General features: G+C 35.7%; 1 protein-coding gene across 1 annotated transcript; it reads right to left on the reverse strand.

Annotated features, from left to right (window-relative positions):
• Nucleotides 1-222: 222 nt before the first annotated feature.
• Nucleotides 223-26,248, reverse strand: LOC127847968 (protocadherin Fat 4-like). Its single transcript, XM_052380220.1, has 28 exons — nucleotides 26,120-26,248; nucleotides 25,470-25,644; nucleotides 25,114-25,229; nucleotides 23,202-23,394; nucleotides 22,590-22,726; nucleotides 19,967-20,141; nucleotides 18,743-18,858; nucleotides 18,058-18,250; nucleotides 17,322-17,458; nucleotides 16,875-17,049; nucleotides 16,182-16,297; nucleotides 15,752-15,944; nucleotides 15,261-15,394; nucleotides 13,744-13,909; nucleotides 13,371-13,486; nucleotides 11,608-11,800; nucleotides 11,095-11,253; nucleotides 10,774-10,917; nucleotides 10,309-10,431; nucleotides 9,742-9,918; nucleotides 8,714-8,898; nucleotides 7,544-7,766; nucleotides 6,609-6,752; nucleotides 5,396-5,610; nucleotides 1,549-1,724; nucleotides 1,030-1,071; nucleotides 850-893; nucleotides 223-638 (listed from the first exon to the last, which is right to left on the reverse strand). The coding sequence occupies exons 1-28, from the start codon at nucleotides 26,246-26,248 to the stop codon at nucleotides 583-585; spliced, it is 4,152 nt and encodes a 1,383-aa protein (XP_052236180.1). The 3' UTR covers nucleotides 223-582.
• Between the last annotated feature and the right edge of the window lie 1,495 nt (nucleotides 26,249-27,743).

The following is a 27,743-nucleotide window of genomic DNA, read 5'->3' on the forward strand; positions in this document are numbered from 1 at the left end:
TGATACAATGTCATTGCCGAAACACCCGTTTAAAAAAGGGGGTTGCCGCAAACTTATTCGTAAACTGCCATAGAGCTATTGACACGGGTCAGTGTTTCTTACATTGTATTATTGCGTTAATTAATGTACAGGGAGAGAATGAAGTGCGTGAAAAGCTTTCAATTTTAAGTGTAAAAGATATGAAAAGATTAGAAGGTATACTATTCGGGTCAAACGAAAATGTCTCACACATCAAATTTATTGGCAATTACTCTTCATTGAATAAAAAACTTAACATGGGAATATGGTCTGTGCACTAATTTAACCATTCATAAATATGTTTATCTGTGGAATTTTTGTAACAAAAGAATCAATTGGGTCTGTTGATATACACACTCTAATTTATGTTCGTGGTAACACAGTCGCGGTTGTTGATTTCATACATTCAGTTGTTAACCTTCCCACACTCGGGTTTGTTAATCTTCACACACTCGGGTTTCGTAATCTTCACACACTCGGGTTTCTTAATCGTCACACACTCGGGTTTCTTAATCTTCACACACTCAGGATTGTTAATCTTCACACACTCGGGTTTCTTAATCTTCACACACTCGGATTTGCCAATCCCTTGTGGATAACGCCGCCAATAGTGTTTTCATCTGTGAAAATGAAGGACAACACGACTATACCGATATACCGGGTTGCACGCATGTAACAGTCTTTCAACAACAGAATGTTAACATGTCATAATGGTATTCACAAGCATGTTCATTTGACAACACTTAAGCAACCAATTTGCTTGACATACAAAAAAGTAAATTACCACAACTGACTACGAGAGTGACAAGAACAAGGAATATCTGTACTTACGCACACTCCAAAACTCAAACGGTTCAGGGTGCGGAGCGGGTTTTCTGTTAAATGTAAAAAAAATAGCATCTAATTAACGATGAATTCTATAATTATTTACATTATATCGCACTAATGTACGATTTTTTTTCTTTTTACCTTATAAATGGCGTTTAATGTAAGAACAAATCCATAACTTACGGGGATATTTTCCGAAACTTTGGTGATAGTGGTCGCATAATGCTGAAAATACACGAAATACCGGTAACATTAAGATGCTATAATCTGCATTGATTCATAAAACTGAAAATTAACGAACCACAAAAAAGCTTATTTGTAAGAACTACGTTCGTTTTTGTTTTTTAGGAAGCCCTTTGTCTTCACGCAAATTCTCGTGCGAGACCCCTTCCAAAAGCAATTAAAAACAATCTTGTGACACACTCAGTGGTTTTGTTTCTGTGCTGACTTTTGTTCGGCAAATCGGCCCCGGTCGATCAAGGAGAAAATTGTGTTTTATCTTACAGTGTACCAACTCTTCTACAGGTGGCAGATTTCAGACACCGAAGTTAAATGCCTGATTTATATTGCATCCTGTGCACTGATAAAGCAGCCCTATCGAAACAACTGTCAGACAATATATTTCACAAATCATATCTGTCACATCCATTAACACCATGATCCCATCCTGCATCCGAAGGTGTGAAAAGTAAGGACGTATACCTCGGTCGACCAATTAACTTTCTGAACGTCAGGAAGGCGGCTATTCCAATCAGCAGAAGACCAAGGAAGCAGACGAGAGTCACGAGCATGATGTTGGACGTCTGTTCCCAAAAGTCAACGGAACTCGCTTCCGATACTAGCGGCACTTCCGTTGTCGATGTGGTTGAGTTTTCCAGCTACAAAACGTAGATTATACGATTTTCTATATGTATTAAATTGTAATATATTGATAAAATATGTTACAATAACACAAAGTAGGCAATAAAAAATATACATTGAAGACGAATTTCATAAAATGCTGCAAAGACAAATGAGCGCCCCGAGCCGATTGTGACGAAGATATTTCGATCATGTTTTTCTACAATGACCGAAGCATTCGTCTTTTTAGTTAGTGTTCGTGTGTAGTTTGAATAGTAGATATCGTTGCAGGAATTTAAAATGAACCGTTAAACTAAATTTAGATTCACATCGTACATGCATGATTTACATGCTGGCGAATTCAACTGTACAGACATTTTCGATATCAGAATTAAATATCTGGCTTATTTCGCAATTTTCGACAAATGTTCTTCTTAACTTTTACTTTATTTTATATTGATATATATGTTTATTAAGGTTTTTATACATTTTATATAAATAATTAAATATTTGACAAAATCGTATAATCTCGCTTCAAAAAAGTGTTTTTGTGGCATACAAAAAAAGCTCGACCAACATTTCGTTAAGTTCGCTGTTATAATTATTGCTATATGGTTATATAAATTGTGCTAGAATTTTTACTTGATCAATGCGTTCTATAGAAAAAACACACACACAAAGAAAACCATCAAATTGCCTAAATAAAAAAAATCTCAGCCTGTTAAATGTTGATTATACATGGGATATAGAGTTGAGAAAATTATTTAGTTTGTTTTTATCAAAAAAATCACATTAAACATACTTTACCAATATTTCTGTAAACGCGTTAACAGTTTAACTGTTCAAGGTACGCCGATTTTAGCACTTATAGTGACCGAGCAATCCCATGCCTGAATCAGCAAAAGGGTGTGGGACTTGGGGAATGGTCGGCGATATCATATCATGAGAACTCACTATGTAAAAAATTTAGATAAGCTTTCGAACCTCAAATCATATGGCACCACCGTATCCAGCCGAAAAAAAAAGAAATAAAAACAAGAGGGTCACTACGGCCATTAAGCGCTCACCTAGGTTAAAAATACACGAGCTGTCAATGAACCGATATAGACAATCCCAGAAATCGATACCTTCCCGGATTACCCGCCCCTGAATACTCTCGCGCGCCTCAAAAACGGTACTGAAGAAATAAACATGGACCTATTATGCGTAGGGACCTATACACACATATATAGCCTATATATGTGTGTATAGGTCCCTACGCAAAACAAGGAAGCGAAACGGGTTTATCAAATATATTTGAGGATTTAAAGAGTTTCTGTTATCGATCTGACAACCACATAATAGTTCGTGTTTTTTTTTATTAATATGAATTACGTAATTAGTAGAAATAAGGTTCATCTGCATTCCTATTTGTGTAGGTCCCTGACATGAATAAGGTCTTGATTGTCATTTAACATGTTATTTAAAGGTGCCTTTTCACAGATTTTGGCATTTTTTAACTTATTCATTAAATGCTTTATATCGATAAATGTAAACATTGGATCGTAAAAGCTCCAGTAAAAAATCAAGAATAAAATTAAAAAAAGGAAAAGAACATTGCCCGGACCAGGTTTCGAACCAGTGACCCCTGGAGTCCTGCCAGAGTCCTGAAGTAAAAACGCTTTAGCCTACTGAGCTATTCCGCCGAGTACACTTACATGACGTATTTTATACCTTATATAAGCAATCTTCGTAGTTTCACAGAATTTAACGACAAAAACAGAACTCTCCAAATTATTCAATCGTTTCGCGTTGCAACGCTTTATAATTTTTAGGTTTTAAAATCGTCAAAAGATGCATATAATGGCTATATTAGACCATGGTAATGTTCAGTATTACTGTTTCCTCACAAATATCATAACTAAAACGAAAATTTGCGAATCTGAAACAACTTTTTTCAATTTTGTCAATTTACCAAAGTGTGAAAAGATCCCTTTAAAGGTGACACGTGATATCTTATCTAAATTTCGGTATCAACACATGTGCAGACATGTGGTGTCACGGGCAAACCCATAAACGCTTTTAATCCACACTTGGAACATCGCCTCCCATTGAGCGAATTCGTTCGCGCCTTTATCGCTGATGTTTTTTTTCAAGAGATGTATGTTGCTGTCAATTATAATCCGTAATTAAAGAAAAATAAATCACTTATTTTGTGCGTGTTTTTTTTTAAGCGTAAATTTAGACTGTTTTACGAACATTTAATAAAGACATACGTTAAGGAAATCTAGAGAACACCATTGGAACTATTTAAGTTTATTTAAGGCTCATTATTTTTCATGTTGAACATTTCAATCGTGAATAAAGATGTTATTAAGAAAATTTAATAATATTTCAGGCAACATGTAAAACGTTATTTAGATAATAATATAAGAAAGTTGTAGACAAAAGCTGATATGTCCTTTTCAATAAAAAAAGTATGACATATCCTGACATCTTACACAGTTTTGCAAGCGAATAACTCCGATACTTGTTCATTTAAATCACAAAATTCATTTCCGGCTAGTAATATTTGTATTAGCTTGAGAGCGATTTTTAAATAAAAGATTGCTAAAAACCACTTTAGTTTTAGACTAAACTAGATACATTATTTTAATTTAAAAACAAATCTCTACCTGAAAATCTCACAGACTTCATTTCAGCTATAGATTTGTATATTACCTTTAAAATGACACAAGGGAAATATTAATAGCGAAATGGTATCTGTTTAGACAAACAAAGAGATGTATTATTCAATTAAAGAAGTCGTCCTAAGTCTTTAATCTTACAACGTTTCTTAATGAATATCTCCGGAAAGTATAGAAAGTACGACATTTAATAAGAAATAATATAGGCTTAAACAAAGGCAGATATCAATTTAATTGTCTACATCGATCCTAAATCTATCTAATTAATATCAAAGATCTATCCAACAAATATGGTCTGAATGGATGTTTCCAATCTTTATATATTGATAGATCTTTGTTAATATCTCCGGCACTATTTAAAATCACAACGTTTACTACACACTTTAGATATTTCTATACCTTTATAATTATGCTTGAATAATTTTATTTTATAAAGAAATAATTAAATTTTATACAAAGGCATTGCTGAAAGGTATGCTTAAAAATGCCAACTCGGCCTTAAACATTACGTGTTGTCACTGAATATTGTTGCAGAGACACATATTTTATGAATCTATCGTGTATATTTTTAATTTAAATTATATTGATTTACGATGTAATACATATCGACACATGGTTTCTTGTTTCACTTGTTTCCAATCCTAATGTGCGAAGTCATAAAGTACTGTTTATTGGAATAAAGCGGGTGTACACTATGATAACGTTGTAATCTGTCAAATTCTTCAGTACCGTTTTCAATCGCGGGTTACGTAATAGCCAATATGGCGGCGCCCATATTATCGATTCTGGGATTGTCTAAAGACTTAAATCCCACCTGACACAAATTTAAACATGTACTGGTCAAAAGAAACAATCTGAACATGTTTCGTGACGACGGAGTCATACATTTGGCTTTTAGAGTGGCAAAAGTTTTTTTGAAGATACGTGGTCCTGATTCGAACTTTGTGGCCCTAGCGTGGAACGGAAAAAGATGAAGACGGGCGCCGGGCATGTACTTATCACCATAGCTCATCATTAGAACTTCGGGAGCTTAAATTCTTTACTTCAAAAATTATATCCACTGTCGTAGTGGATGCCAGCGGCGGTTGACCTCGGTCCGCGGCCGTCAGGATAAACCTATGTACGTCACCGGAAGTCATGACGTCATCAGCGTAGACCATCAACATCCCGACCCCCTCGGGCGTCCAGTAAAAGTACGAGTTGGATCCGGTCGTCACCGCTCTCGCAGCGAAAGCCACCACGGCATTGTCGCCGGAATCTGAAGCGAAATAAGTGAAATACTTTGCAATACCTCTTGAGTAGTGAAATTCGAATCATGGTTGCGTATTCATTAAAAAGTATTATATAAATTATAAGGATGCAAGATGTTAAAAAATCATTAACCAGTTAACCTTTTACCGTAACCGGCTAGTAACCGGTCAACCGAAACAGCATAAGTAGTTAAAATGTTAAAGTATACGTAAACAATGTCATACCTCTCGTCTCTCTATAGAAACGAATGTAATATGAGATTGCTTTCGTTGATAACATGTCAGTTTATTAATAAAATGCATTGTAACATTTATTTTAATAATTTTCTTAACGTTTGCTATTTATTTTATTTATTTTTCCTGCGTAAAAGATTATGAATAAAAAATTAGAGAATTACACAATATTCATTTTCACGTGACATTAACTTATTTTTGGTTGGGCCGTTTACATTACGTTAGCGTCGTATCGCTCACAAATGGTGTTTTTCTTTGTTTATTCTGTTTTAATTTAATTATTAATGTTTATTTATTATATTAATTTAATGATTTGCTTTCTGAAATAAAACTTGCCTCAGACTGTAATGGTGGCATCGTGGATGACGTAAATTACTACCAAATATTTTAATTTCTGATAGAACAAATAAGACGTTAACTCGACAAGATTTTAATTACGAATGCAATTCTTGATACTTGTAAATACTTTATTTTCACGAGATGATGATGATGATGATGATGATGATGATGATGATGATGATGATAATGATAATGATGATGATGATGATAATGATAATGATAATGATGATGATGGTGATGATGATGATGATGATGATGATGATGATGATGATGATGATGATGATGATGATGATGATGATGTTGCTGCTGCTGATGATTATAATGATGATGATGATAATGGTCATAACGATGATGATAATGATGGTAACGTTGATGATAATGATGATGCAATGGCAACATGGTTATGTCCGTGTTTAAATTATAAAGTCTTTACCACGATCAGTAACCTGGTCCTGCATGTTGTAGATAGTCGTCCCCGGCCCATCGTACTGGCTGATCGTCCGCACGTACGAGACCATGGAAAACGTCGGTACGTTATCGTTAACGTCGTTGACAGTGACGCTTACTGTTGCCGTGCCTTGGATAGAAATTTTATTTAAAAAATTACTTGTCTGTGATCCTAAATCTTTCTACTTCTCTTAAAGGGGCCTTTTCACAGTTTTTAGCATGTTTTGAAATAAGTCATTAAATGCTTTATATTGATAAATGTAAACATTGGATCTTAAAAGCTCCAGTAAAAAATCAAGAATAAAATTTTAAAAAGAAAAAAAAAGTAGCCGCAGCTGGACTCGAACCAGTGACTCCCGGAGTCCTGGAGTAACCTGGAGTAAAAACGCATCATCCCGCTCGGCTATTCTGCCAAGCATGCTTGGTTGAAGTATTTTATGCGTTATATGAGCAATCTTCGTAGTTTCACAAAATTTAACAACAGAACTCTCCAAATTATTCAATCGTTTCGCGTTGCAACGCTTTATATTTTTTGTTTTTACATCGGCAAAAGATGCATATATTGGCTATATTAGACCATGGGTAAATGTTCAGTAATACTGTTTCCTCACAAATATCATAACTAAAACGAAAATTTGCGAATCTGAAACAACTTTTTTCAATTTTGTCAATTTACCAAACCGTGAAAAGATCCCTTTTAAGACTATTTTGCTTCGAAATCGTACCTTATTCTCACCCAAAATATGGTATTCTGTAATGTGTTCCTTTTAAACAACAATGGGTAAATAAACACATGTACATAGATATCAGTTGCCGAGCTTTAATTATCACAAATGAAACGTTTTGCTAAACTGTAAATGGTGAAAGCACTGTAAATAGCATAATGAATGTAGCACTAAAAAAACAACAACTGCAAATAACCTGTCAATCCACCAGCATCAACGCAAACAACTTTCAACGTGACGACACTTGGATGAACGCCATTGTCGACATCATAGTTCAAAGCATGGGTGATAACTCCGGTGGACTGATTAATCGCGAAGTAAGTACTCTCTGCAGATGGCGTTTGGACGATATTAAACGTCAGGGTATCACCGTCTACATCCTTGACGTCCAACTTTGGATCGACGTAATTGGAAAAACTCTTAAACGTGATAAAAATATCACTGATTGTATGCATTCCTGTAGTGTATATGGAAATATCGGAAATTCGCTGTTTCAAACGACGAAACCTAACAAAGAATGTTATCGATATGTTTCACTGTTTCTTGTGATTTTAATACAATTAAAAATTGAATCTGAGTATTTCAAAGTTAAGGTTTAAACGAATACTTTAATAATTCATAGTTACGGTACGGAAGATCTCTAAGTAACGGCTTCAAACCATTAAGTTTAACCTATTATCTTACAGATCGTAATTAATATCTCCTAATTATGACTTAGCTTTTCGTAGTTACGACTTTTTAATGATATAAAACACTTTATAATGATATAAAACACTTTATAATGATATAAAACTAATCGCAAAATGCTATTTTCCATACAGTTATACGGGTGTTTTGGTGATAACGGTAACTTTTTTATTACAAACACCGTTCACACTGCCTTAACAGGGTTCATGATCACGTGACTGTGTGGGGTTCCCCAATGAATGTAAACACACCGGTATGTGTTGCTTTTCATCCAAAACATTTTTCTAAAGAATTTCAACTAGTGCATAAAGACAGCTTTTTATGCTGCTTATGGCAATGTGAAATACATCAGTTTATTTTTATTTAATAAGCCTGTTTTCTTGGCCAAAAAATCGATTCGTAACGTTTTCGTGTACACGGTTATGCTGCACGCAATGGGAAATTTTGGCACCGATTTTAGGAGTATTCATTTATTTTAAAATCTTAAGATATCGGCACAAACTGCAATATAAACTGTCTTGTATGCCTTAAGATTGTTGCTAATGTATTGCAAGAACTTGAGATATTTGCAAAAGTAAAGCCCTTAACGGTGTGTTTACATTATGTCCAGCTGAGAGTAAACCCCTTTGAACCCCGTTGATCCTGCACCCTGTTAATAAAACAAAACATTTATTCTTACATTTCCTTCGTCCAGAGAAACGTAATACACGTCAGGAGTGAAGTCGCATGCTTCGTTGACGTTAAGGACGTGGATAGTTAAATTATGCGGCTCAGAAGTCGTTTTGCCGTCAGAAGCATAAAACGTCACCACGAAGTAGTTGCACTCTTCGTAATTAAGCAGACTATAGTGCTGTCTTAGCTGGGCTAAAATAATTTGAGTTTTGAAACATCTCATGACAGTTTTAATAACCCCATTTGATTTTGTAACAAAGCATACTTGAGCTTTCAGTCAATTCATAACCTTGTCAACTCGTACCAAAGTCAATAGGTCTTCAAGATTGCAAGACATGTGCTACATTCGACAGCAATTCACAAATATTAGAGATAAAATAACAATATAGTTGTGTGATTAGTTTACACACGAGTCGTAAAGATAACATACACTGTTTTTGTATAACCTTGACCAGAATATAGGTCATTGTGCAGACAGTTTGTGACGTAACTGTTATTTAATAACTATGGTTAAAAAAATGTGAATTGGTTATGATATTAACTGATGGTGACGTCGCTACTATTTATATCTAACTTAATTACATTGGGTACATACATGCCGTTTGGTTATAACATAAACAGTTTAATAGAAGTTTATAGCAGTTTGTACGGTCAAAAAACTTTTTCATTACAACGACGGTTTGTGACATTTTATTACACTAAAACCAGTGGTTTCACACATGTGACGTGGACAGTACACAGATTGTATATCACGCCTCTTACGTTCACTGAGGATAACTTTGGTGTTATTGGATACCCACATGTTAAGGGCCAGTACATGACGCCACTCCATAAGAATAGAATATGGTTAATTCAGAGACCGTTTGCGATGTAACGGTTTTTGACAGCCTTGGGTACATAAAGGTCAAGTCGTCTGTGCATATAGTGGTTGGGGACGTCATTCCATTAATTGGTAAACACGTGGTAATTACAAATACATACTATGACGTCACCACCAGTTATTGTTATAATGTCTATTTGCAACGTAATACTGACTATTATATGTCATGTAGAACTTGTTGCCGTACGACGCTGGACTGACGGTGAAGGTCACGGTGACCGTGTCGCCAGGGTCATCCAAGTTCAACGTATATAAAACCGTGTTGAAGACAGTGTTCTCGTTAATGTATATCGTATTGGGAAGATTCTGTACTACTGGAACGTTGTTCACGTCTGGAAAAGATACCATTGGATGAGCATGAGGTACTGTAACATCCCATTTACAATATACGATGTAATTTTAGATTACACCTATTTATTTCAATTTGATTGCATCGTAAGTCAGTACTTTTAAAGACACGCTTGAGTCCGTTCCCTTAGAATAAGCATAATTTGGTAACTTGTGAAAGATTATGAGAACTCTTATATAAACTCATTAGCACATACACCTGCAGATAAATTTTCATTAAAAGCTTAAAAAGTAACGTTTCCATGTACACATAACTTACTGCTCGATTTTACTTTCAAATACCGGATTTATGATTTCTCGTAAGGAAACTGTAAAATACCGTATACACCCAAACACCGGATATGCGGTATGTTAAAGGGATACACGCTACTCACTGGTGAGTCTGACCCTTCGATACTCCGTGGTGTTCGCCTTGTCGTCTGTGGCGGTGATTGCAAGCAAATAGCCGTTGTCAACAGCCACCCTCAAGTGGACCACTGTCCATATTTCACCACGAGCTATTGCGAAAACATACAAATACCATTTACGATTAAGTTTTTTTTAATGAATATGGATTTATACATAAAATCTATTTAAATAAATAAATATATATAATATATTTTGGCTAAGAGTAATAAAATTTAAGTAGGACACAGTTTCCCAAGAACAAACCATGTATTTGGGAAAGGCAAAGCCATGTTTTGTAAGTGTAGCTAGGCCAGATTACTGCCTGATTATCATTCAGACGTGGTTGTATCGATTTTCCGAAATGTTATTAAATCTTTTTAAATTATTGTTGATTCTAAAAAATAATATTCACATTTTTTATAGTTGTCTGTAATATTGCAGTACTGACTTACCTCTGTCAATTTCAAACAGTTCTGGTTCCTCAGGAAGTGACGTCATGGAATACGTCACCACAGGGCTGTCGACGTCAGTCGCAGACGCTGTGAACACATGCGTCCCGATAGGTGTTGTATTTGCGTTTAGGGTTATGTCCGGAGCTGCAGAAAATATATATTAAGAGGTTCTGTGCTTTCGCGGGATCAGAAAATTTTAAAAACAGTTTGAAGATAAATACAAGTTCGAAAAGATGGTTCTTGTATGCTTATAAATGCTACATATTAATCCAGTATACGGCTCTACCTCGTCGCGGGGGTATACCTGCATCGGCTGGTTACCTGGCAGATTTGTGAAGACCGGTGGGTAATTAGGGATCACATAGACGACAAAGGTCATGGTCGAATAGCCTTTCTGGTCCCAGCAACGGACTGTGACATCATACGATGACGTTACTGCATATTCAAGATTAGGGTTGTTGAGCAAATGTAACCCGTAGTCTGTAAACAAAAAAGTGTGACACCATGTTCAGAATTGAAACAAGAAATAAATATATACCGATTCCGCTTATTTACATGACGCATATATAAATATTAGATCAATTCACGGGTTCATGATAAATCATGTAAGGTAAAATGACCCCAAGTTTCATTATTCTGCCTATTATTTTTTAAGCATTTACGTGTCACTAAAAAATAAATGACATTTTGAGCTATCATTTCGAAATATGTTTAAATGGTAATACAAATACATGTACTCACATTCCATATTGGTTTTTATTACACATTTTTGAGTTAGTGTCTAATCAGTAAGAATTGACTACCATGTTTTGTATCACACTTGTTATGGCGTACCGGTGCCGTCCTGCCAGAACCCGAATGCTGACGTATTTGGCAATATCGACGTCAGGGAACACGCAAACGTGTTGTTCTCCGCGTCACTGACGTCTAACGTATACAGTAAATGTTGGCTGACGTTATTTTCACTAACGGTGACTGCCATCACAGGACTAGAGATCGACGGGGGCTCGTTTGGCTTTACGATGACCTGCAAATCAACCGATTACATAGAAAACACTTGTTACAAGTGCGATTATTGAATCAACTAAGAAATATGGGCATACATTTGAAAAAGAGCACAAACAATGTCAGGAGACACTTAGTAAAACAATCAGCAAAGCGATTTAAAAATTATACAAAATTTTGACAAATCTGTTTTCAACTGAATACACGAAAAGGGCGAAACAAACACGGCCCATTTACACTTATTAAAGGGGCGTTTTCACAGATTTTGACATGTATTGAAGTTTGTCATAAAATGTCTTATATTGATAAATGTAAACATTGGATCTTTAAAGCTCCAGTAACAAATCAAGAATACAATTAAAAACATAAAAAAGTATCCCTCAACAGGGCTCGAACCACTGACCCCTGGAGTCCTGGAGTAAAAGTTTACCCACTTAGACCACCCGGCCATCCATGCCCATACAATTAAGAATGTATTTTATACTTTATATAAGCATTCCTCATAGTTTCACAAAATATAACGTCAACAACAGAACTCTTCATATTATTCAATCGTTTCGCGTTGCAACGCTTTATAATTTTCAGGTTTTTAAATCGTCAAAAGATGCATATAATGGCTATTTTAGAGCATGATAAATGTTCAGTATTACTGTTTCCTCACAAATGTCATAACTAAAATGTAAATGTTCGAATCTGAAACAACTCTTTTTTTTATTTTGTCAATTTACCAAAACGTGAAAAGGCCCCTTTAAAAAGTGATTGTTATATCAAAATATACAAAAGCTTTCCACTTTATTGATTGTCCCTGGAAAAGTCTATGGATGTGCATTATATAGAATAAAACAAACATGACATAGTTTGAGTTTCAAATTGGAAAATATATTTACAAACTGCCAGAAACTTTATATATATATCGTATATTTTAATTATTGTAATAAATTCAAGTATCGAAGTCTTAATTTCAGTTCTGTTTTTACATTTACGACAAAACATTTTGACCGTTTTGGTGCCACTACAAGTCACGTTTACTGATTTATGTCGTAAAAGTCAGATAATTTCTTCAACCTGCATAGAAACAAGAGACTGTTCAACATACAGATATGTAACCGTTCGGTGCCAGAATGCCCTTTTGATTGTTGTAAGATGGAAGGGTAAGGACACGCGATTTGAAAATACATTTTGTATTATAGGTCCAATCTGAAAATTGTCAACACCTAATTGAGGTATTTTTATGTAAGTGGTTCGGCGTATGCCATAAGCAACAACTGTGTCTGTTTTCAATAAATGAAGCTACTAGTGCTGCGGCGTAACGGAAAAAAGAATAATGATTGATTTAACCGAGAAGTAGCCCGATAATTCCGATCATAAATCAGGAAAGGTAAGATGGGCTAAAAGGTGAAATAAGTTCAAGGACTACATTTGGTTGGGTAATATGGCTGGTCAACGAATAGTCATTATTAAATAATGATATGTTTCCCTTTAAACCGTCAGGAACGGACGGACATTAGAAAGGAAAGAGGGTCGGACGAAGAGAACAATCCGACATCAATGTGCCGAAGATTTAAAAATAAACGAACTGTTTGCGTTCTTACTATAGACGTTATTGTCGTGTTGTCACCGACGCCATCAAAGCACGTAATGTTAATTTCGTACTTGGGTATTACGTCATAGTTCAATGTGACGTCAGCTCTTAGGGCCAGGTGGAAAGCTAAACAAACAACATGAATTGTACCTAGCTTATCGAAAATGCAAAATAAATGTGGTGTTGGTATAATTAATATGTAATATCTCTATTAAACAATACATGTAATTAAAGAGAATGCTTATACGAATGAAAGTTTAATATTCTATTAACTATATAATCGTGTTACACGTCCGTTTAAGAGCTTCTTCAGATCCCAACACGTTAAAGCGTTGATTGCATTTGCTAAAATGAGGCTTTAAACTGACTTCTAGTATACTAACTATCCCCTATATATCTCATCAATTTAAATGTTCCAGCGTCACCGCTGTGACTGCAGGTAACGCTACCGCCGTCCGGGTCCGCGACGTCAAACACATAAAGAACAAAGTAACCCGTGGTTCCGTCTTGGAGGAGGAGAGGCGAGTCTATGGCCGTAAACTCTGGCGGCTGAAATAGTGACAATATTTGATAAAAACGGCTTCAGTCAGACGCATGTTGTGTGTTTTCAAAACATATCGAAGATTCATATCTAAATTGTCCCGAAAATATGCTAACGCGCGAGTTTCGTCATGTTTCAAAACAACTTGAACCGGATACCAACCCAATTTGATGCTTTGTTTAGCATAAGACATATTAAATAAAAGTCTTATATAATTTTGAAAAACAATACCAACGAGTTTTTGTATATTTGTACCAGTTGTAAACTGGTGCGAAACAGCTTCGTACAACTCTTAAAAAACTTACCTGATGGGCACTATTACCATACCAAAAAGACGATTATGATTAACTTGGACCAGGTCGTGTTTGTGTGAGGAAACGACTTAAAACCTTTCTACAAGTTATTGTTCGATTAAGAAAAGACGGACACTTATTATTTACAGTTTAAATTTGCACTTTCTGTTGAAATCTTTCGAAACGTGTTACTCTGATTAAGTAAATATTTAACATGTTGACATTAAAGTGTGAATATTTAAAGGTACCAATGTCAAAGATTTATTTTAACAGTTTGATTATGGTTACATCCTGTGCAACAAAGCCACGCAATGTTTGTTGCACTCTACGACATTTACTGCATACATAATATTCATACATTGGGTATATGCTGATTCATTTTTGGCGTCCTGCCTTAGTTTAAAATATTTATACTTAACATAACATTGTATTAGGCTTTTTATTCGACAAATGGAAAGCAATGCGTTTATACACGCCATGGTCTTGAAGGTAGGTCATACACTTTCTATAAGGATTAGACTTTAAAGATTCCAGTTAAAAACAAGATGTGTTTTTGAAACACTATGTTCACCTCCCATATATTTGACTTTTGACCTTGGAGGATGACATTGACATTGACCTTTCACCACTCAAAATGTGCAGCTCCATGGGATACACATGCAAAAATATAAGTATAGACTGGGGGACATGAACATCTACAATGCGTGTGTACCAGACTGCTGAGATATATAAGCACGTGTCTACGAAATGTGCCTAACCCGTGTATTTAAAATGTGGAAGTACCCATAGTGGGAAATGGGATTCCATTTTATTTTAAAATCATGTGTCCGATATTTTTTATACACAACATCACACCTTAACAAACATGATAAGAAGGTTTGTAAACTAAGGTAACGCGGTATAACAGGCTTGACATTCGTGGAAAGTGGCACCAACTATTTTAAAAATCAGGCGCACTCCTGTGCATAAAAGTCCTGGTGAAAAGTGTGGACAAGAAAGTAAAACTCTGCATTACTCCATTCGGTGTGACGTTTAACGGTACTTTATTTAGCAACTTAATACTTACCCCTGTTGGAGTGACGTCAATGACAAAAATGGCGTTAGAGCTACCGTATGGGTCGAAGCATTCTAGCGTGACGTCATATGATGGTGTCCTGTCATAGTCGAGTCCTGGATTGTCGGTCAAGTAGAGGCTAAAATCTGACGTAATCAGTAAAATTTACGCTAAAATAAGGTGATTGAACTCAAATTAATAAACATATTCACAAATGACATTGATAAATCATGCACATTTCGCACATTTCGTTCAACATATTTTTCAAATCTAGACCGGGTTCATATAAGCGAAATGATTCCAAGCCTGGTCTATTAACACGTATATGTGTATTGACCACTCTTCAGAATGTCACAAAAATATACGATAAAACTTGTACATCGCTCATACATTTTTTCCATTGAGCAACATTAACTTTTACTAAATTGTTGTGTTTTTTTACAAAGGGTTTAGAATATATACGTCTATGGGTTAAACTAGACTAACGTTGAACTATCGTGTACCTGATCCTTCTAAGATTAACGTAAACGCAGCAGATGACGGAGAAGTGCCAACGTGCGTGCAATTGATGATGTCACCCTCTACGTCACTTACGGTCAAGGTCTTAAGCAAACGACTTGACTGTTCATTTTCGACCACTGTGATTGCTGCAGACTGTGGGACTATTATAGGGGGCGTGTTCTGCAACACGTTGATCTGAAAAACCACATGACCACGTGAATTTTGACAACAGCTTGAACGATTGTAAGATACCAGTACACTTATAGTAAAATTATTACAGGTCATTTTAACAACAATAATATATTCGAGATTTTCAAAATTATTATTATTAGTGTAAATCGATTGTTTCGAACGTTCAGATATAATAAATGATTTAAAAAGTAAGATTAAGATTTTAGAGAGCAATCGAAAGAAGTAAAGTAAAAAGTGTACACGAATCACTATTGACGAGGTCTCACTATCTGTGTCGACACATGTCACGTTAACGTTATAAGCAGAAATGACGTCATAATCCAGACTTCGCCCGGGGCTCAGGAACAAATCAAACACTGGAATAGTAAACATAACATTAGACAAATGTTTTTTTTATTTATATATTTTTTATTTTACTAGCTCTATGCAGATACAGCATATTGTTTGCAGCGACATTTGTATCGTTAGCATCAACAATTAATAAATACCAACATTCATTCATTTGTTATGTAATTTTGGCCACGGTTTACTGTGTCTTTTCAAAACTTATAAACCACATACGTTGTTATCTCGGCAATTTACGGGCAACACAGAATAAGATACGATGTGAAATCGGGATCTTGCTAATTTTCAACATGGATCGTGCTGAACAACCCATTTTCACTATTGGGATGTTTTGGAAAGATTTCAATCCTAAATATCCGCATTCTTTATTTCGAATAAACTCTTAAGTACAATATCCTTTGCACCATTGTCCCTTTTTTGCCTTTAACAAAATAACTCGTCACATTGCAATCGTATTTGTGAATGTTGTAATATTCAGAAAATTTTACAATCAAGTAAATACAACGTACATCAAGAACTAATACACATTGTAATATTCTTTAAATTTATGTTGACGTACACTTCCACAAAGCTACACTAAATACATACATTCAGTATTTAACGTTTGCCGCATGAGACTGAACATTCCACCGTTGCCACTGAGATGACATGAAGTGACGTCACCACCGTCAGGGTCCGTGACGTTTACAGTTGTCAGCGGTGACGCGTTTGCAACGCTTTCAATAACGGCAACGGGAGAAACGACGTCGTGGAAAGCGGGCGGCTGAAGTGAAAAAATGACGTCATTGGAAGTTATATGTAGACTCATGACCAAAAACTGCTATTGCCAAAGTTATTTTAAAATATTTTAAATTGTTTCAAATTACCATGACGTCGTAACATAAAATGAGTACATGTACTTAATTGCGCTTTAACGAAGCTGAATTAAAATAATTCTTAAATAAAATATTCATCATACAATTCTTCACGATAACAAAACTGATGGTGTACGTAGAAATGAGCTTATGAAAGATTAAGGAAAAGCATTCAACTTACTGACGTCACGTCTATGACGTCGATGGCAATGCCAATGCTGGAGTTGTTGTAAGAGTCCCAACATTCGACCGTGACGTCGTATTTGGTTATGACATCATAATCGAGTCCGGGGTTTGCGTTCAGATAAAGACTGTAATCTTTTGAAAAGACATTAAAAAAGTAACAATAAAATGACTAATGGTCGCGACAGTGACATTTGCATATATAATGAATATTGGAGGAACGCAAACTAATATTTGTATGTGCATTCTTCAATCACTATTATTTATTAATTTATTGTTATGTTGTTGCGCCTACTTACGTGACAGAGAATAATGTGTGTATTTAAACCGTAAGACGATGTACATTTGTATATGTATGAATAAACTATTTGTCAGACGGTCGGTCGGTCGGTCAGTAACTGCCTGCCAGTCTGTCTGTCTGTGTGTCTGTGTGTGTTTCTGTCTGTATGTGTGTGTATGTGTGAGTCTGTCTGTGTGTCTGTCTGTATGTGTGTCAGTATGTGTGTCTGTATGTGTGTGTCTGTCTGTATGTGTGTGTCTGTCTGTCTGTGTGTCTGTCTGTCTGTGTGTCTGTCTGTATGTGTGTCTGTCTGACCGTGTGTCTATAATGCTGTGTTTAATAAATGGGTCTAGCGTCATAGTGATTCGATTACTCTCTCCAATGCTCAACTGTTTATTGGCCATTATTTAACGATACAACGATTCTTATTTCTGAAATGAGTGTACATAACTACCTAGGCCATGCCGTTGCAACCCGAAGGCGGTAGATGTCGGTGTAGTCGAGACATGGGCGCATGTGAAGCTATCGTTTTCCGCGTCACTGACGTTCAGCGACACTATGAGACGTTGCGTGGTTTCTGTTTCTAGAACGGTTAGCGATGACGCCGGTGTTTCAATCGAAGGCGGTAGATTTGGTAGGATATTGATCTAAAATGTATGCACATTTCATTATTTTGATTTACCGACATTTTGTATAAGACAATATTTTTATATCTCTGCAATTTGATTCTTCCTCTCCACATGTGTGAACATTAACAAGTAATAAAAACGTTTGAAACGGTATTGTAAACGATGCCAAACTCAAAATGAATAACGTGATGTGATAACTATGACTCAGACCTTAACTATGAAAAAGGATGATCAGCAGAGAATACAAAAGAACGCGTTGATTTCGTAAAAAGATCGACTTTTATTAACTCGTTAACATATTTTGTCTTAGAACTCGAATATACAAATTTAAAACTTCAAACTTGGTACGTAAATTAATGAAATCTAAAAAATATACAAAAATATACAAATTTCTTTGATACGCACACGAATGGAAGCAGCAAAAAACTCACAAAACAACTATGGTTAGATAGCAATTAGAGTAAAACGCGCAAAATTCGGCAAATATTAGTTTTTACTTTAAAAACCTACATGAATGACGGTTGACGATGTCTCATTATCAACATCAAAACATGTGATGTTGAGGTCATATGCGGAGATGACGTCATAATCAAGACTTGCTGCTGGAGCAACCTGCAGACTAAATGCTGAAACAGACAAGGGATTGCTACTTGATTGTGAAATATTTTCACTCTGAATAATATACGGTAAAGTAATAGTGGTATCTAGAAAACCAGTCAGAGATTGATGACTTATAGCCACGTACGCATGACGCAAATAATATGACAATACTCTATCTTGGAAACTACACATTAACAGCGTTTGTTCAAAAATGTCATCACGAATGTTTCTTTTGCAAAAAATAAAACCATATTTAACCCTTGAAATGCGTAAGCTCTTCTATAATGGTTATATCTCACCTATATCCGACTACGCATGCGTTACCTGGTGTTCAGCGGCCAAAACGGAAATTAATAGAATAGTCAAAATACAAAAGCGTTGTGGTGCACATATTTTAAATAAAAAGTACAGCACAAATTCAAAAACACTATTTAAAGATCTAAAATGGTTGACTTTCGAACAGCGTAATCACTATTTCACGTCAGTTATTGTATTTAAAGCATTTCACAATCAAACCCCAACATACATACGTGACCTTTTGACACCATCACAAAATATTCACTATAACTTGCGATCTTGCGAAAAGGGGGATTTAAAGCTAGTGCGAATACCAAAAACAAACTATTTCAAACAATCGTTTGAATTTTCTAGCAAAACAATTTGGAATTCGTTACCCCAATCTATACGTCAAACAAACAATTTAATTACATTTAAGAAAAAATTAAAAGCTTATCTTTCTTCCACACTTTATGAAATAAACTGAACATGCTTCATGTTGTTTTAGTAAATAACATTAGTTTAATGTTTAAATACTGTTCTTGCATAAATGGTTATTGTAGTTTTATGTCTGTCATTTTGTTTTTAATTATAATATATATCATTATATGTGTATGCATATATGATTCTTTATGTTTTGTTCTTATTGCTCAAGATGAAATATGCGCACCATGCTATCTCCGAGCGCTAGAGACTAGAATCGCTTTCTTATTGAAATACTTCCAGCCTTCAAAGACTGACTGATAGACATACAGATGGAATAAAGAATGAACCGACGGGCGAACGGATTGACAAACAGACATATAAAACACTTGAAAGCTCGTGCAATTTTAAACACACAGCATGCGGAATACTGACATGAGTTGTTTCCCACATCCTTTACAACGCTAAAATCGCCGTTGTCACCGCTCAGCGTGCATGACCTTTCGCCGTCATCGTCAGGATCATTGACGTTGAAGGTTTCTAACGCCAGTCCGCTAGACGTGGTTTCCATGACGTCAAGAACACTGGCAACGCCTTCAAACACTGGCGGCTTTTCAGAAAATTAAAACAACATAAAAATCTTTCATTTTATAGTTTATGAATCTTGTGCATTGCTAAATCACCCTATATTCAACGAAACTGGCTTAAGCATTTTATTTATTTAAAAGAACTTAATACATGTATTGTATGTGACTTCAGATAGGCATACCCTAGTTTTGTTATTTGGCCTTTACACATCCTCATCGTGGCCTCTTCGTGAATAGCACGGAGATGAATGTTAAATAATATGAGTCGCGTTCTGAGAAAACTGGGCTAAATGCATGTGCGTAAAGTGTCGTCCCAGATTAGCCTGTGCACAGGCTAATCAGGGACGATACTTTCCGCTTTTATGGTATTTTTAGTTTCAAGGAAGTCCAACCTTACCGAAAATAAAGTTTAGACGGAAAGTGTCGTCCCTGATTAGCCTGTGCGGACTGCACAGGCTTATCTGGTACGACACTTTACGCACATGCATTAAGCCCAGTTTTCTCAGAACAAGGCTCATATGATGCTTTGTATATAAAGCTCTTCAATAAAGAACACGCGAATACGTTGATTCTCTCATTGGTTTCATTTCATCGTGACTCAGAAAGATAGAGTTCTGGTAGTCTGGTCTGTATATAGCAATTGATTAGTTAAAAGGTAATTATATTGAAATCTAATATCATGTATTGCTATTTAATACGAATCTGGGTGATATGATGCTGTTTTTTATATTAATATTTATGTTTTATGAACCCAAGCGTGCGCTTTTTGAGGCAATTAACAACGGTTTAAGCCATCGATGTGTTTTTGCATGGACAGTTCTAAGGCGGGGACCCCAGATTTATTAATTTTCCGCGTTTTGTCGGCTTGATGTTTTCCGTTTTGTTGATTGTGTAAATGTGTCATTAGAGAGGATAGCTGCGTGTTAAGTGAAAGGTTTGGATCTCCATATAGGTGTCTTGTTCTGAGAAAATTGGGCTTAATGCATGTGCGTAAAGTGGGCCAGATTAGCCTGTGCAGTCCGCACATTCTAATCAGGGACGACACTTCCGCTTCTATGACGTTTTTCGTTTAAATGAAGTCTCTTCTTAGCAAAAATCCAATTTAGGCGTAAAGTGTCGTCCCTGATTAGCCTGTGTGGACTGCACAGGCTAATCTGGGAATACACTTTACGCACATGCATTATGCCAAGTTTTCTCAGAACACGACTCATATGAACGCTTGAAACCACCCATGCTTGCCAATGACCGCTCCAAAGCGCTGACCCCAGTTGTGTTCGTATTTGTGTGTTTGTATGCCGTACCATTTGGGTCAAAAGTACAAATACGCCAACAGCTAAAAATAGATATCACCGCGGTGACAAAATTGTTACCGCGGTTATAATTTGTCACTGCGGTAACAATTTTGTCACCGCGGTGATATCTGTTTTGTCATCGGGTAACAACTTTGTCACAGTGGTGACAAATTATGACTGTTGGTATATTTTTGTGCATGCTGTAACATTTATTTGTTTGTGTCAGATTTCAACCAATCATTTTCTCCGTAACAAACCGACTCTCATATACATCAAAATCATGTCAACCTATATTTCGTTGTCGAGTGTGGTCTACAAATGTAGAATTACACATACACAGATCTTAAAACAATAAAACAAATTAATTAATAAATACATGATAAGTTAAGTTGATATATATTTATTCTTAGTAAACCAGCAACGTTTTAAAGTTTTATAGAGATCGCCAGCTGTTTGTCACACTTATCGGTTTGAGTAAATAAATGGTTAATGCATCGTACATTTTATTTGTTTAATTACAAGCATATCATCTGCTTTATCGCAATTAGATTATAGAGAATCCATTGTTAAAGACTTGTGCTATTAATCCGTTATCGCTTGTTTAACGGTCCACTGCCTTCACGGTATACCCGGTTTTATGACACTTATCCGGCTGTAGAAACACGCACAGACGTTGAGACAACGGAAAATTAAAGTTTCTGACATTGTCACCTAGATTATTAATTCTTAGTGAAGTTATAATGATATAAATAATAAGTGACAATTCTTAAGTTACAACGAATAAAGCTTCAATTAAAATATTCGCCGATTTGCCGTTTTGCAAGAAGTTATTTCATTGGTCAGTATATTTAGCTCTTATCAAACTCTTTGGGTCAGACTAAGTATCACCGCAGTAACAAATATATCATCGGAGTGATAAATTTATTACCGCAGTGACAATATTATCACCGCGGTGACAATTTTGTCACCGCGGTGATATCTTTTTTTAGCTGTTGGCGTATATGTACTTTTGACCCAAAGGGTACGTCATATGTTTGTTGCACGCATGTGTCTTCTGCACTACATTTGTATTGTGCCTCGTTATTCTTTTGAGTGTAATGTACCCTTAGTTCCATCTATAGATTTGTGCTACCCAGATCACAATAAGATCAAAATATTCTAGTTAAGAACACGTCTTACAAACGTAACATCGATGACGGCGACGTTGACTACAACGCTGGAGTTACCATGCGCGTCCCAGCAATCTATGGTGACGTTGTACGCTGGTGTAACGTCATAATCTAATCCCGGATTTGACGTGATATGCAGACTATATTCTGGAAGGTACATGTCAGTACTATGCTCGAATATGGCCTGAACAATTAAAGCTCTACCATTTAAGAATATGAATTTTCGATTAAGCGTTAAATAGCTGCAACAAGCGAAGGTAATTAATACTATTTTGTAAATTTTCCAATGTGATAAAATAAACTTAAAACAAATAAAACATACAGACACCAAACTTCCAACGAATAATGACGACAACGACGATTATGATGATAATGATAATGCTGAAAATATGGTTGCGGAAGGTGACATTATGATATTGATGATGATTTTTATTTTGATGGCATTGATTGTGATGATTATGATGAAAATACGCGGACTTCAATGACCTTAATAACAACGATCATGCCGCTGCTTATACTGACGCTTCTGTTGCTGCTACTGATGATGATGACAAAGAGGACGACTACCCCGATGATGATTCTGATGATAAACACAATAAGAATATAATAAGGGTTGAAATACCGTCTTGATGTAAGTTCAAAACAAACGCTGATGATGACGGTGAGGTCGATTTTAGAACGCAATAAAACGCGTCGTTTTCGACGTCACTGACGTTCAATGTAATTAGTAGACGTGAAGACGTTTCGGTTTCGAGAACAGTGAAGACTCCGGCTGCTAATTCAATGGCAGGTGGCTGATTTTCTATGACGTTTATCTAAAATTAATTTTTAAACAAAAACGTACTTAATACTCTGATATGTGGCTATTAAAACGCTTAAGCCGTATTTCATAGGCAGATAACCAAAGACAAATTAGAACAACGGACTTTAATAGCCTTAAAGTACTTACTTGATTTGAATGTACACAAATTGCGACCCGTGGAATTTTACATGCCAACTAAGCTTTTTAATGCACTTGCCCGAGATTAAAACGTTGATTAAATACATGTATTGTACTATTGGTAAGATAAACATTCTGGCATAAGATAAACACCAGGATTTTGACAATATCATCATTCTGAACAAGTTTCATCAATAATATTGAGTCGTAGTTATGGATTATTGTGCGAAACGAGTTGACAAGGCGACCTAGTTTGTAACCACAGTTCACTAAGAATCAAACTTGGTTTAGAGATCGTCACGATTAACATTCTGACCAAGTTCCACCATCAATAAGTAACAAAATATGGCTTAAATAGTAGTTTCCAATAAATGATGATATTAACAATTGTTATACCCCACTCCACAGGTGGTTAGCGTGTGGCTATGATATTAATTACGGTAGTGAAAACATCATTTTGAATGATAAATAATCCTATTATAACGAAAAATTAACTTTTCTGAAAAAAAAATTCACAATCAAATATATTTATAACAAGGTATGCAACTCAAAATCAGCCCAAAACGGGGTACATCGCTTTGAACAGCCATATCTTCATCAATTGTGCAGCGATTTTCACGATCTCGGTCTTATTCAACGCAGAAATGAATTTCCTTTCTGGAAATGTATATGTCTTGCAATATTTTTACAAATGCTCACTGTCAACTGGGTCATGCGAGTTGTGTACATTTTTACAAATGCTGGGTCAACTTTTAAGAAATAACACGATACACAACTCGCATGACCCAGTTGACAGTGAGCATTTGTAAAAATATTGCAAGACATATACATTTCCAGAAATGAAATTCATTTCTGCGTTGAATAAGACCGAGATCGTGAAAATCGCTGCACAATTGATGAAGATATGGCTGTTCAAAGCGATGCACCCCGTTTTGGGCTGATTTTGAGTTGCATACCTTGTTATATATATATATTCGATAGTGAATTTTTTTTTTCAGAAAAGTTAATTTTTCGTTATAATATGATTATTTATCATTCAAAACGCTGTTTTCACTAATTAATATCATAGCCACACGCTAACCACCTGTGCCCCACTCGACCTATATTCGAACTTGGCCTAGATATTTTCAAGATAAGCATCCGACCAAGTTTCATCAAGATTGGGTCACAAATGCGGTTCGTAGAATGTTAATGTAAATTTTTGAGTCGTAAATTAGCCTCAAGTGGTAATATGTTTTTTTACCGAATGACAAACGACGCATACAGCGCGATGCACGCTGACGAATGTCGTATATGCATTGATAACACTTACTTTAAGAAAATCTATTTTATATTAACCCATTTATGCCTAGTGGGATCTCCCATCTTTCTAAATTGGATCAAATTATTTCCAAAATTAGGGATGCATAGTATACTTATTTCTATATTTATAATATTTCGTACAGAAATTCCTTCAAGCAAACAGCGCAGACCCTGATGAGACGCCGCATAATGCGGCGTCTCATCTGGGTCTACGCTGTTTGCCAAGGCCTTTTTTCTAGACGCTAAGCATACATGGGTTAAAGAACAATAACTTAATTAATATATTATTTACATGAAACGTCATAGACGCTGTCTCGTTGTCGTCATCAATGCAGGTGACATTGATCTCATAAGAAGAAATGACGTCATAATCTAGAATGACGCCGGCATTCACGCGGAGATCAAAAACTGAAAATAATAAGACAGAAAAATGCATACTCGTACTATTAATAAACAATTTTTCGTATTGCTAAATGTTAAATAACAGAAGACTTTTGTAAAAGTAAATGTTAATGTTTTACGTGTTCCAAAGAAATGTAAAAAAATACTTCATTTCATAACTAGCAGACAAACATGAAAATGCATAAAAATAATTGCTACCAAATTTCGTTATTAACATTTATAAAATTGGAAATATAGGAAATTCACCGTTTCCGTTTGTCGCATCTCTGTTGATGTCGAAATTGCCGTAATCGCCATTCAACGAACATGACGTAATGTCACCACCGTCAGGGTCTGTGATGTTAAACGCTACGAGAGTCGAGACGTGAGTGACGCCCTCTAAGAGATCTATTGACGTCGTGATGTTTTCAAATACTGGCGGCTAAATTGAAAATAAAAATACGTAGCATTACATCCTTTATACAATTTTAACATTTGGTGTTGGTAATGCGATTTTATGCACGTTATCGATCAAAGGGACTTATACGCCATTTGTCGCACGTTTGATTAGAAAAACTATTTTGTATTGCAACTTATCAATCGACATCCGAACAATAATAAAGATTGGTAACACTTTTCATCGATATAGTAGCAAAACGTGTAGTGGTAGAGCGCTACCTTTTGCTTCAATAGGTCCCGGCTTGGAGCCACTGGGAAGGCACTTTTTATTTTATCATTTCCATATAATAATTTTAAACTATTTCAAAGTATTACCGTTTAATAAGCAAATTCATTTAATGACATTGGTCAAAATAACAAAAGATGTCGCTTGCGAATTCACCCTTAATATTCTTACAGAAAGCTGAAGACATGATTTGCCAATGGCATAAACATAACTTTCTTGATTGGTCTCTTACCAACGTTACGTCGATTACGTCGACTGTAACAATGACACTAGAGTTTCCGAAGGCGTCCCAGCATTCCAGCGTGACGTTGTACGTCGAAATGACGTCATAGTCTAGTCCGGGATCTGACGTTAGGTACATGTTATATGCTGCAAAATAGCAGTAGAAGTTGTAAAATGTGTATTCGTTTGATAGAGCTGCTGCTTTATATGATTTGTGTACTGAACTGGCATAACTGCTTAGAAGTTGCTATCGACTTAAACAATATATTTTCATACCGTCTCCTTCCAACGTTAAATTAAAGGCGACCGATGTAGGTGACGTCAAATGGACGCAAGAAAACGTATCGTTTTCAATGTCACTGACGTTCAACGTCAGCAGTATACGTGGTGACGTTTCCGTGTCGAGAACAGTGAATACTTCAGCTGGAATTTCAATTATAGGTGGGTGATTCTTTATGACGTTGATCTGAAATGCATTCAAACAGAATAACAACTTTAGTGTACTGTATTTAGGTAAACGCTGTTTGCTCATATGTTTTTCAAACAATTAACACACTGATTCATGCAAACAAAGACGTATAAAGACTACTTTTGTTAAACCATAACCCGCCAAAACCCCATTTCCGGAATAAACAAGTGTATGTCACATAATGATAGAACTGGAAATACATTGCGCATTATCATTGTTGATCGGCCAAAAGACTACTGTCTGTCTTTCACATGATGGGCTATTATGATGCGTGGCATGTTGATGCACGCCTATTAAACCGCTTTACACCGTTGTTTAATGGTGAATAAAGAATGTTAAAAAAAACATTAAAGTATTGTATCTCTTACTTGTACTGACACAGATGCCGTCTCGTTTTCGTCATCAATACACGTGACGTTAATCTCGTATGAAGACATGACGTCATAATCCAGAATCGTACCGGAATCAACACGGATTCCAAAGTCTAAAAAGAAATAAGCATGTGGAAATGTTAAATTTTGAAATAAACGCATAACTCTACTGTTACGGTTCGTTGATAATACAGGTCTATACAGATAATTAAGGCTTGTAACTGAAAACCTACCAGCTCCGTTAAGTTGCTCTCTGGTTACGTAAAAATCGCTGTCGTTCAGCCAACATGACATGACGTCTCCACCGTCAGGGTCTGTGACGTTAAACGTTGCAACCGTCGAGACGTCAGTGGCGCCCTCTAAGACGTCAATAGACGTCACATTTTCAAATACCGGTGGCTGAAAATTTAACAGCGAAATTATTAGAAAGCATTTCATTCTTTCAATTCTTTATAATATTTTTTTTTATATTTTAAGTACCTATATTCGACTCTAGTATTTATATATATTATTACAATCCATTGAAACTTATTTGTATAAACTTCATAAAATCATCATCTTGAAATCTCGCTATTTTTATAATCTTTGTCAATTCTTGTAAACTGCGATTTGAAATTGAATCGTGATTCTATGAGATTAATTTCTAGCTATTTTCGAATGTTTTGCGAATAATTCTGGGTCAAGTGTGAGGTTTTGAGTTAGTTAAAACCGGTTAAACGCACAATACTTTGCACTGACTTTTTAATGGCGCTGACCTCAGTTTTTATACATGTGTGTAGGTTTGTTGTATACTT

The sequence above is a fragment of the Dreissena polymorpha genome, chromosome 10 (assembly GCF_020536995.1).
Source record: "Dreissena polymorpha isolate Duluth1 chromosome 10, UMN_Dpol_1.0, whole genome shotgun sequence".
NCBI lineage: Eukaryota > Metazoa > Mollusca > Bivalvia > Myida > Dreissenidae > Dreissena > Dreissena polymorpha.